The 12,982-nt window shown below is 39.7% G+C and overlaps 1 protein-coding gene across 3 annotated transcripts in view; it reads right to left on the minus strand.

Moving 5' to 3' along the window:
- Positions 1–3,741: 3,741 nt before the first annotated feature.
- The window catches only part of PPP3CA (protein phosphatase 3 catalytic subunit alpha), a 309,183-nt gene continuing 299,942 nt past the window's right edge, over positions 3,742–12,982 (minus strand). For 2 of the 3 annotated variants that reach the window (XM_006094089.1, XM_023758396.1), the window contains 3 exons: positions 12,704–12,801; positions 9,478–9,507; positions 3,742–6,385 (listed from right to left, as the gene is read on the minus strand). In XM_006094089.1, coding sequence (XP_006094151.1) covers positions 6,189–6,385; positions 9,478–9,507; positions 12,704–12,801 — 325 coding nt within the window. In that variant the 3' untranslated portion in view covers positions 3,742–6,188. The remainder of the gene's footprint in view (positions 6,386–9,477; positions 9,508–12,703; positions 12,802–12,982) is intronic. The other variant, XM_006094090.2, reaches the window with a different exon arrangement.

Consider the following 12,982-nt stretch of genomic DNA (forward strand, 5'->3'; position numbering starts at 1 on the left):
ATGTGCCCTGACTGGGCAGGGAAACAGGGACTTGGCGCGTGGGCTCACACTCCACCACGGGGCCACACCCGCCGAGCTAGCGTGTCTTCTAATAAAGGGCTTTTGGAGAAAGTGCTGTTGAAACCATAGGAATGACTCTCTCACGGTAAAATTTCAGGTACATTATGAGATTCTTGAAGATAAACTCTGGTGAATCTACATGGACAAAGCATTTTTTGAACCAATTATGATGAGCTTGTGGTGATGGTGGGTGAAGTTGTTATAGTGAAGTGGTATGAACAAAGCAATTCTTTTCCTTGATACTTCACTGAGGAGTGTCAATATTTTACTGTCCTAATCTTCTTTTCCAGGTGAAGTCTTTTAAACTCAAAGGCTACCGTCTCCTCCCTAACCTATTAGTGAATGTTAAGGCTTACATAAATAACCCCTATATTTTCATCTAAATTCATAAATTCAACTGTAAACAAAAATTAAATTAGGTGTAACTGTGATAAGCAACAATGATAAGCAACAAAATTTGTTCATGCTCAATTATCTGTTGAATTGGAAATATCGGACTGAATTTTAAGTATGCTGTAGAAAGCATAGGAATTTTGGTGGATGCTTATTAACATGGAGGCTCCTACTAACATGTAGGCCTCAGAAGACACTTATGAGAGAAATGGGGACCACTGAGCTGGGTGTTTCAGCTGCTCTTCACTAAGGGTTTGTCCTTGGACTTGGGGGCAACCCAGAGCACGAGAGCATGCTGGAGAGCATTTCTTCTCTCTCCTACTTCCCTTCTTCCATGAAGTATCATGCCAGGCACTGTTCCATGCTGATAAAAGAAAGATAAGCAGTGATTCTCACTGAAGTGCCAAAGAAAATAAACAAACACAGTGAAGTAAGTGCTAAAATAGGACACTACACTTAGAGAGGAGGAAACACCTTGTTCAAGTATTCAAGGCGAATTTGACATCGCAAAGGAGAGGTCATTCCACATAGAAGGCTTATAAAGAAAGACCCAGAGGGTTAAGGAAACCTGGTGTTTGCTGAGCATCATTCCATGTCTGGCCTGGCTGAAGTTCAGGGTCAAGTGGAGGCAGGTGAGGTTGGCTGAGGCAGATGTGAATGGCCTTACATGCCACCTTAAAGAGGTTGGACTTAGTCCCATAGACAATGTGGAGCTATTGGGAAGAAACCTAGATATCCCCAGCATTTGGACTAAAATGATTTCAAAGTATACCTTGAAAAGCATAACATAGCATTTGAGTTTAAGTCAACTTTGTTCTCAGCTAACCATCTGTATTCATCAGTTTCAAGCTGTATCTAATGGGAGACTCCTCTCAGCTGATATTAGGAAGCGCAATGTGAAAAAAAAAAAGATCAAAGGGCTGCTTTGGTTGGTGCAGAAAGCTCAGCCCTTTCTGTAAACTGTTCTAGAGAACAGTTTGCAAATCAAAGTTCTATGTCCCCCAAAGTCTGAATAATTGAAGGATCACATCGATACCATCTTTGAAGGGAGCCCTTCTTCTGTCCAGTACAGCCCCTTCCGTGCCGCCTCACACAGGCCATGGTGTCACCTGAGTCCACTCAATGGGAGGTGTTTACACTCCACTGCTGTGCAACAGGCTCCTTCATTAGCACCTTCCATGTTATGATAAGAAGGCATCCTTCTGATTTAAGCAAGATGGTTTGGAATTAACCAAATCAGTATTATAGCTCTCGCGTCTCCTTCTGTTCACCTTTTTGGTTTCCTCCATCTTTCCTTAGGGCAGACCCTCCCCTCTGCTGTGTTTCCATTCTCCCACAGGCATGCCAATGTGTCTGTGCTGCCTCTTGAAAATGTGATCACCAGGAAGAGGTACATTTCTTTGGCTACTTCTTGCCTCCCATTACAACGGATGCATTTTTTAAATAAATGAATTTATCATGAAAGGGCCTCGGCAGGGGCTTTTTCTGGTGAGTATTGCCTTAAAATATAGACGAAAGAAACACCTATGAAACAGAGTAAAAATGGGCTTGCTTAAAAAGCAGCTCAGTGTTAAGCCAGACACTGACTCATGGTTTGATGGAGCGCTGACATTTTACATCATAATGATGGAATGCTGACATTTTACATCATGACGAAAACTGATATGCTGTCAAGACTGCCAGTCTTTCCTCTCCTCGCCGCCACCCCCCATACCTCCTCCTTGTGGAAAAATAAGAACTTTGGACAGTGAGAGGAACATAGCTAGGCTCAATGTTTGTGGAGCGAATAACGTGGAAAGCCACACGCCAAGGGGAAAAGGAGGTATCTTTAGTTTGAGCATCTCAGATGTGTCTACTGACTCAAGGAGCTTCCAGTCTTAGGAAATGTAGGCCCTCAGGCTGGACAAGCAGAGAGGTCCCTGCTTCTTCAATGAGTTTGACAGGAGGGATGCAGTGAGTGGGAGACATAAGGTAGTCCGGGAAATGTGTGAGACATTCAAGTGAGGCCATTCCCACTGGCCCTCCTATAGGGGCCTTGGTTTGGGGGCAGAAAATGGATGTGTGCTAACATGTATTACTTCCCATGGATGTGGTGGGGTGGGAGGGAAAGACACGCTTCAGGACCAGGTCATGCTGGAGCCTCAGCTTCCCCATAACCCTTTCTGGGCTGACACCTCAAGGTGCTCCTGCTTTAGCACGCTGCCCCAGGGCATGCCAGTCCAGCTGTCCACACAGAGATGCTCTTTCCCCCTCCACTCTGCTCCCCTTGTCATTAGCATTGATAAAACATTTCCTTCAAAAGACATTTTAAGCCTGGATGGTGTGACTCAGTGGTTGAGCGTTGACCTGAGAACCAGGAGGTCATATTTCAATTCCTGGTCAGAGCACATGCTCCGGTTATGGGTTGCTGGCTGGATCCCCAGCAGGGGGTATGCAGGAGATAGCCGAGCAATGGTTCTCTCTCATCATGGATGTTTCTATCTCTCTCTCCCTCTCCCTTCCTCTCTGAAATAAAAAATATATTTAAAAAAACATTTTAAAATGACATGAGCAGAGAATCCTATTTAATAAAAGGCTAATATGCAAATTGACCAAACAGTAGAATGACCGGTCGCTATGATGCGCATTGACACCAGGGGGCAGATGCTCAATGCAGGAGCTGCCCCCTGGTGGTCAGTGCGCTCCCACAGGGGGAGCCCTGCTCAGTCAGAAGCCGGCTCATGGCTGGCGAATGCAGCAGTGGTGGCTGGAGCCTCTCCCCACTCCGTGGCAGTCGGACATCCTCCGAGGGCTCCAGGACTGTGAGAGAGTGCAGGCCGGGCTGAGGGATCCCTCCTTCTTTCCCCCCACCTGAGTACACAAATTTCGTGCACTGGGCCTCTAATATTTTAAATTAAAAAAATTGCTAACCTAGGGTCAGTGAAATCTAGCTCTTACTCTTTGAAAAGCTAGGGAAAAAATCAGCACTGAGATTGAGCCCCTTGAGAGGTAAGTCACCTTGGGAGGGTGCAAGAGGGAGGGACGGGAGGTTGTTTCTCAAGTGTGTGTATGTGCGTGTGGGTGTGTGAGTATAGTCAAAGATTCACTGGCATATACAACTCAAGAATTCAACAATTTCTCCCAAAGTGCAGGAGATAGATCTAATAACCAATGACATGGCAGTGTTATCCCTTTTGGAAAAATTACTTCATTTCCATATTGATTTCTTTGAAAGAATTATTGAAAAATATACAGAATTACTTTCTTAACTACTGACCGGAAAGACCAAGCAATACTCACATCAACTGATTATTTTAATGTCAAATGTTTATTTCTATGCCATAGTCGCCTCAGCACAATTTGTAAAAGGAATCCAAAAAAAAAAAAAAAAGATTTTTTTTTTGTCAGGATATTTTCTCTGCAGATATAAGAAAGAAAACAAACACCTTGGTACCAGAATTACCATTCTTTTCACATAATTCTAATAAATTGCATCTCAATATTTTACTTGGGATATCTTTTTTTTTAGGACAGAAAAATATCTACAGGGGAGGAAAAGTTTGGATTCATTAAAATAAATTTGGGATAGTCTTTGTCAGACAATATATCTAGAACATCTTTGTTTTGGTACACTATATCACTAATGGTCATATTCTTATTAGTTAATATAATAGGCATACTTTATTACATAAAACAAAGTGCACTGAAAATGAACAATGTTAGAAACAAACTGAAATTTGGTGTATCTTAAATCTTCCGGTGACTAGATATTAGCTGAAGCACTGGTATACAAATTTTCTATCAATACAAATGCAACTCTCTTCTGTGATGAAAATGCACTTATTAGCTTAGTTCTTTTTGCTTTAGCAGATAGGGCATCCAATACAACTGAAACAACCTGATAACAAATGGTTTTTGTTTTTCCAATCAAAAGGAATGATCTGGTTTCTTAACTGGCTCCTGCACTCAGGGAGCCAGAAGAGGGCATTTACTCTTTAAATATAGTTCTCTTGTCTGATTCGAGACAGAAATCCACCAAGTCTCTTACAGCGGAAGTAGGCACCACGCCTTAGATCACGAGGCCCCCAGAGAAGCCGGGCAGAGCGATGCTGCGCTGCAGGGTGGTGGGCCCAGCACCTAGAAGACAGCGTGGTGGTTGTGCACAGAAATCCCTTCAGCAGACTCAGTGAAAGGATGAGAGTTCTTTAAGTTCATGCACATTTTATTGAGTAGTAATATAAAATGCTTTTTCTTTTTCATTGTTACAAGTGCATGCTTTGATTGCCAACATTTCAGAAGTCAAATTACAAAGGCAAGGCTTTAGGCTGTAGTGAATTACTTGGGCACTTATACAATTGTTAAAAAATATGAATGGACTTTTGTTGTTGTTTTCAGAATGAACCAGTTGTAACCCGTAACTGATATACAAAGGGAAAAAAGTGAAAAAAGTACATAGTTTGTGGCACATGACAGAACAGAACAAAATAACTAAATCGTTATGACATTAACAGTTACCATGCATTTAGAGTTTCACATGTAACTACAAACTTATTTAAATTTCACAAGGTTGCTAAACATGCTAACCATCTATATGTGCACTGACAAGCTTATGTTAAAAACTTTTAAGAATACTCTCCCCCTTTAGATTTTTCAAAGCTTTTTTGATTACAAAATTTCAAAGGCATTAAGCATTTTATAGAATATAAAGTACGCCAGTATACATACATTTCCAGTATATGTCAGACCACTAAGCGCATTACAGTCCCATACAGGCCGATACAGCCATTTTTTTTTTCTTAAAAAACATGCATAGGCAGATTTATTTTTACAGAATATAGATGCTTTATCACTGTACTTAATATGGTATCTTGTTCACTATACTTAAAAATGCACCACTCATAAATATTTAATTCAGCAAGCCACAACCAAGACTTGATTTATCAACAAAACCCCTAAATATAAACAGCAAAAAAGATAGATGTAATTATTCCAGTTCTTTAAAACTTAAAGAAAAGAAATGAAAAGATATTCATTGCGAAATTAATAAGATAAGTATTATATTGAAAGAAGGGCATTCAAGCACACTAAAGAAACCTGAGGTAAGCATAATCTGTACAAAATTAAACTGTCCTTTTTTGGCATTTTAACAAATTTGCAACGTTCCTTTTTTTTTTCTTTTTCTGTGTTTTTTTTTAAGACTGCCTAATTCATTTTATAGCCATTGTCTGACAAGAGTAGCAAAACATTATCAATAAATAGTCCTTAGTTTGTACATCATTTTGTTAAAAATGTTTGATGTCATCCATTTTTAGTGCTGCAACTGTAAACGTACAATAGAGTAAGAAATTAGACAAAGTTTTCGTGTCCAGTAACATAATGAAAGACCTTGCATTACTCTATCTAGGAGTCCCCAATGCAGGAGGAAAACAAGTTCATTCCCTAACATTGCCGTATATACTAGCATTAGCTTTCTTGTTTTAAAACTTGCTTTTCCTATAAGCATTTTGAAAAGGTATACCAAAAGAGGTGTTTAATCACCACCCTCACCAAAATATAGTTTATTATCTATCTCCCCCTCTTTTCTAATGATAGTGTAAACTGGATCCAATTCCTGGCCCCCACAGCAAGTAAGCTATCTTCAGAGGCAAGAACATACAACTGCCAATATGCAGCAACCCCACCATGCCCTGCAGCTCGAAAAAGAAAGAAGAAAAAAAAGAAAGAAAGAAGGAAAGAAAAGAGTGAACAGGAAGTGGTCACTGAATATTGCTGCTATTACTGCCATTGCTGTCTGTGCCGTTAGTCTCTGAGGCGAGAGCCTTGTTGATGGAGTTAAGGTTGGCGTCGGAGGGCATGGCATCTCTGCGAGGTGGCATCCTCTCGTTAATTCGGTCTAAGCCCTTGGCCTCCTCGAAGCTAGTGATCTTATGTTGTGGTGAAAATCCTTTGATAGCTAAACAGAAAATCATTAAGAAAAAGAAAAACTGGGTTAGCCAGAAGACGACCAAGGGCACCCCTCTTGCATCAGGTGATGTTAGAGATTTCGCAGTGAGAGATGGGAATCCTTTAGTAGAGAAGAGTGACGGGATCTGAGCACAACACAACGGCCTCCTTACCATCCCCGCGGATAACCAAGGGTTGGGAAACAGCCAATGTCTCTCGCCAAGCAAAACGTCCTCTTCAAGTTAGTGAGATGGAAGCACGTCTCTTTTCTTCACGAAAGTTTACATAAACAAAACCCGAAGCGGACATGGAAAGAGGAAAGTGCTACCAGGGCCAGGTTTCTAGAGCCAGCACCTATCAACGGGCCACGTTAGTGGGTTATTGCACCAAATGCCCTGACTTTGACCGGAACACCGCCCTGCTTTTACTATTCCATTCTGCTAGCAACAGCAAGTTCGATAGCATCGCTGAGGTAGGTACATCTAACATTCTGGTAAAGAGCTTAGAGCAGAAGCTAAAAGATAAAAGGCATTAACTTGGGGAATTTCCATGCCATCTCAGAATCCCAGAAAGACTTCCTCCACAAACAACTCAATAATGGCATGAAAACAATAAAATGAAAAGCTCCTGTGTCTCCACTCAGCTTTGGGAGCATGTGGAGTGGGCCCAGAGGTGAGAGGGACTCAGAAAAACCAAGATCGGATCACTAAGGAGAAAACGCTCTCTGCCCTTCAGCCGTGAACAGGCCAAACTGATGTCCATCTGGTATCCATTCCTGCCCAAGGCAAAGAAAACTTTCTTGGTAGATCAATGTAGACATGAGTGATGGTTCAAGAATCACAAGGAGAAAGTACCTTTCACAATTTTTTAGCAAAAAAAAGAATAAGACTAGTTTTGGCCCCATTGAATGACAATATGAGTTTTCAAAGGGGGGCATTGATATCTGATTTTTTTTTTTTTTCAGCAAACCTTAGTGTGCTCCAGAGACAGATAAGGCATATCTGTTCTAGAAACGAAATGATTTCTTCAGTGGGTGCACCAACAAGTTAGCTGAAAGTCAAGTACATAAATGGGGAACCAATGACATCAGTTTGCTTTACTCCCTGTGAAGTGCAAGCCAGGTACCGAAGGGCCAATCTCCAATGCCAAATTAGGCTGCGTCTCCGTGGCTGATTAAGGACAATTTCATGGCACCTTTATCCTTCCCACCTTATTTGGGAAAAAAAGGAAAGTGGTTTCAAGCTGAAACTTTGCCAGCCACTCCTACACAAATGTGCAGTGCCTTTGATTAGTATGGATGAGATTCTTAAAAGATACACACAGTTGCTTCTAAACTCATTAAGCGATGAGAAATAGCTTGCTCCCCCCTCTGCATTTTAAAGGTTAGCATCATGGTGATTAGTCAACTATGAGAGGAAGAAGATGGGGAAATGGGGAAAGACCAAGGCCCAAAGCAAAGCTTCTTAATTCTTCTCTAATTTAGTAATAAATTGCAGGATAATAGAGCTGTCTAATGAGCACCCACCCTGAAAACTAACTCAATTATTTTGAGAGACAAAACAATGGCACAAAGTGGTACTCTATTCTTTTTCTAAACCACTAGGAATACCATTTCATCAGAATTAATAAGTATCAAAAGTTCATCATCATGATTAATTTTATTAATTTCAGTGATAAAAGTGGAATCTCTGGGTTTAAAAGCCAATAAGATGGGAGCATAGAAATTCAGACTCTAGTTAGGACAATGCAATATGGTCAGAATGGGGCTCCGTTTCTAATCACCCCTGTCTAGCCTGGTATGGAAGAATGTGCTCTGCTGTAGTTGCTGGTCAGACAATGGGTATTAGCAATTTACATTGGTAGTGTACTTAACACAACACAGAGTCACAGAAACCACAGAAAACAGCCAAACTATCCACAAGAATGCACACTGCAGATTAGAATGTGCCGAGAGAATAGAGAATTCCCACATAAATAGCAGTTTATTCACTGCTATTTAGGAAGCAGTTGTATTTTCTCTTACGTTGCTATCATTTCCCCTACTACATCCAAATCATGTACAAATTAAAGAGTCTAAAGTGGCACTTTTAAAACATCACATCAAAGGGCCAGATGCACACAATTTGGGGAAAAACAAAGAGTTATCTTTGCAAGAGCAAAATACAACTGAAGAATTTTGTTTTAAAGGGGAACTTCAAATTATTCTTTTTACAATTTCCAAAGGGTAGGTGTGTGTAATATTAAAAACTGTGTTGATATGCAGTTCTCTCATAACTATATACTTAAAAAGCACTTAATTCAAAACTAATTGCTAAAGGATCAAGTCTACTGTCCTTGAGCAGTGCCAGGACACGGTCGGTGATAGACATGACTTGATTTCCCCTGCAGCACCTAGCAGAGGGCCTGGTGCAAAGCAGACACTCAATAAATGTTAAACAATTGAGTGAATTCTCGACAGCCGCTTCGCTTGTTACTGGCCACCTCCACAGACACTAGCTGGTGCTAACTGTGCTACAGATTCCAGTAGGTTAAAATTTGATAAGAGTAGCAGAACTGTTTATCTCATACACAGCTGTCTCATGTTGGATTATTGTTTAGAGACATAAATTAATGTTGAACTACAACAAAGCACTATTCAAATGAACCTTTTTTTCCTTGCTAGAAATTTCTGAAGACTAGAATTCATAAAGCTATTTTTATTCTCTCCTTTTCAGTGCTGACTGAAAGTGATTTGAGGGAGGGACATGGTTCAGCTCAAAGAGTATTGTTTTGTGCGTTATTTGTCAAAACAGCTGCCATAACCCCCACCCCACATCGTTCAAGATATATAATCCTTTTGTTTTCTGTGATTATCCTAGGTTCATTGTATACAAAGGCAAACATAGCTTTAAGGGAAAAAAACAAACAAACAAACCATAAAAGGACACTTTCCCCTTTAAAGCAAGAACATTTTGGTTAATACTGAGCCACAACTGTTAGCCCAACACCCACACACTCTGTACAAGCTACAGCAAAAATAAAAAATAAAAATAAAAAAATGAATACACCCAGCAGAGCCCTTATCTGTTGCAGGTACAACAGAAAGGGGACTGGCCAATTTACCTTCATCAGCCTCAATAGCCTCAACAGTAGCTGAAGAGAAGAAAGGGGGTGCAAAATGAATGAGAAAATGAGCAGAGGATTTTTAACTCTAAGAACAAATCAGTGACGATCAAGGGAACTAAGAGAATTCATGTTCCTGTAAGTGCTGGATTCTGGCACAGACAACAAAACAGAAATGCTAAAAAGAAAGAAAGAAAGAAAAAAAACACAACAAAATGATAAGTTTAATGTATAAGGTGGATACACACCTCTGAGTGAACTGCTTTGTTTTTTGCTCATTAAATAAATGACAGAGTGACCCTTTAGGAAAACACTCAGGAAAGTTTTCTTTTACTTAGATTGAATTGATAAAGGGACTAGGTCAATCTAAAATGAGCCTGTGACTTGCACCAATTTCAATAAAACCACTGCTATGCTTGGTGATTTACAGTTTTAAAATACCAGGAAAAAAATGGCAGAATTTGAAGCAGTTGCCATAATGTCAATGGGGTAATTCATGCTATTTAATATTAAGTAGCCCATTTTCCTACTGCAATGGAAAAGGGGCATCAGTTTAGAGGGGAAAAAAATCAATGTGTCTTGAGTTGAAAATGAATATGTTTTTATAAAGACCAACACCCAGCATGATTAGAATGGTGAGAGAAAAGAGAAAAGGAAGGCAATGGTGTAATTTGGACTTCTTTTACCAGGCAGTCCAATTTAAAATCGTTTTTTCTTATTGTGGTATTATTTCTTGGAACGAAATTCTTGAAAAGTTATAATCAAGTGGTAACATGCCAATAGCAGCGATAATTCTATCAGCCTGTTAAAGCAAAGGCAGCCTAAATACTGCAAATCTGCGTATTTCAGAAGCAAAACTTTGAAGGCCCATTGCTTTCCCAGTAATTATTATAATAGGGTACATATTCCCACTGTACAGGTGTATGAATCTTTCTGTTACCAAGGATAGTTGATATTTCCTTAATTAAGTGCTAAAATGCAAAACTTCTCTGCATTTACTTCCAAAATGTTTCTATTAAAATTCTACCCCTTGACTTTAATATGCACATTTCTTATAATTTAAGGATTTAAATCTAGGGCAACTGCTAAATGTGCACTACAATTTACTTACGGTGCATTCTAAATTCCACCATGGAGCAGAAATATTGAAGCTTTAAGTAATTTCTCCTTTTAGACAATTGAAGGGCATCAGAAAATGGATTCTGAAATTGTATTAATGTATATGGTTTAAAATATGTACTGAATTTTCAGATTCTTAGGAATAATAAGGTTCTAATGCTTATGTTCCCTGTGTGTATGTGAGTTCAACACAGAATAATACAAACAATGGTTTTAAAATAAAGTGAACAGAAGAACTGAATAATCTAAGTTAAATACCAGTGAAAATCTGGAAATCAAACAAAGAATTGTAAGAACTTAAGATAACTTAAGTGTAAAAGTAAACCAAAATATGTGAAACCACACCAGCACTAACATATTAGAAATATGTACTGCCTGTTAAGTGTATCCTTCTAAAGCAAATGTGGCCATAGTTTCTGATAATACACTTGCAGTACCTTAAAATGTGCTTATCAAAAACTATGCAGATCTCAATGAGGTAGTTGTGCATTTTGAGTTTATAAGTGATCCACTGATATGAATGTTGTCCAGAGCATGTTTACTGTGATGGGAAAAATGCTCTGTTTTAAAAAACAAGTTGCTAAAATAATTTTTAGGTGTAAACGGGGAATTTCCTTAAATACTATATGTCTTCCTACTATCTTTAGAAATGTCCTCTTTTGTGGAAACTCAAAGATATTGGTTTTGGGATAAATTACTATGAAAATAAAGAAAACGAGAGTGCTGCTGCTAGGGGGTGATTATTTAGCAGTACCATATACCTGAAGTTGAACACTACGCTCCACGCAGAGAGGTGGGTCTAAACAATGTAACCATAAGAACACCTGAATCTTCTAGTTTGAGGGATAGTGATAGAAAAAAGAAAATACACAAAAAGATTCAGGGAAAGATATACAAAAATAAGCAAGAGGCTGAGATTGTTTTGAAAATGTTATAGTGCATTTTTGTTTTCCTTTTTTCATGTTAAAGACTAATTTAACAGCAACACTTCCATTAATGATAATATCAATGGAACTCTCATTAATAATATTAGTTAAAATAGGTAATAAAACAAAAGTAACAAAAGTAAAAGAGTGTGCCCTAACCGGTTTGGCTCGGTGGATAGAGCGTCAGCCTGCGGACTGAAGGGTCCCAGGTTCGATTCTGGTCAAGGGCATGTACCTTGGTTACAGGCACATCCCCAGTAGGGAGTGTGCAGGAGGCAGCTGATCGATGTTTCTCTCTCATCAATGTTTCTAACTCTCTATCCCTCTCCCTTCCTCTCTGTAAAAAAATCAAAATATATTTTTAAAAAAAGTAAAAGAGTGTATCTAGTAGGGTAGCCACTAGCCACATGTGACTATGTAAATCAAATTAATAAAAATTAGATAAAATAAAACACTTTCTCAGTTGTACTAGCTATATTTTAAGTGTTCAACAGCCATATGTTGCCAGTGACTTCTGTACAGATAGAGACATTTCCATCATTACAGAAAGTGTTATTAGAAAGCACTCGTCCAGAAAGCTACACATTTTAATACAAAATCTCTGGGTCTTTTAAAGGAAATGTTTTCATTCTTTTCAGAAATGAAACATGGTTATACTCAGTCTGTTTTGGGGGTATAAATAAAAGACATATATGACTCCCAATTTCTACTCAAGTGGATAATGAAATTATCCTTTTTATATTCTTCCTACATTTTCCACTGAAACCTAAACTTAGGGATGTATATTTGTACGTGTGCACGTGCGTGTGTATTTCATCCATCAAACAGACAACCAGAACATTTAGTAAAAATGTAATTAAAACTTTGTTTTTGGCAACTGGTTGACTGAGAGTGGGCAAACCTATTGTGCATGTAGGCAACCTAAATGAGGTGTCCTATCGCAAGGCCTGCACTGTGGTGACCATGTGAGCGCCTCGGGAATGCAGGGTGGGGGCGACTCCATTCCCACGCAAGAGGGAGCTGAGTTGTTGAACATGACTGGTCACATGGATGTGGGGGTTCAGTCCTTCTTTGAGCCGAGAATAAGACAGAGCTTAAATGAATGAGTAACTCAGGGCTCTAACGACACAGCTGACTAGAGGCTCCTGGCATGGTCAGGTCACAGTGACTGGGCTGCTTACCGCTTTGAAGAGTTTGCTTCCCTCCAGAGAGCACTCCGCTGGGGAGCATGCCTGTGGGCGTCAGGCCTTTCAGCGTCAGCACACTCTCGCTCTCCTCTCTGGAAAGGCACAAGGTGAGGGGGGCATTAACTCTCATTTTCTGTGTGTGTTTTTTTTAATGTATTTTTTATTGTTGATAGTATTACAGATGTCTCCCATCCCCCCTCCTTTTCCCTCTCCTCCCAGTTTCTACCCCGCCCCCCCCACCCCAGGTCTTCACTACCCTATTGCCCATGTCCA

Source organism: Myotis lucifugus, unplaced genomic scaffold, assembly GCF_000147115.1.
Source record: "Myotis lucifugus unplaced genomic scaffold, Myoluc2.0 scaffold_129, whole genome shotgun sequence".
Classification (NCBI taxonomy): domain Eukaryota; kingdom Metazoa; phylum Chordata; class Mammalia; order Chiroptera; family Vespertilionidae; genus Myotis; species Myotis lucifugus.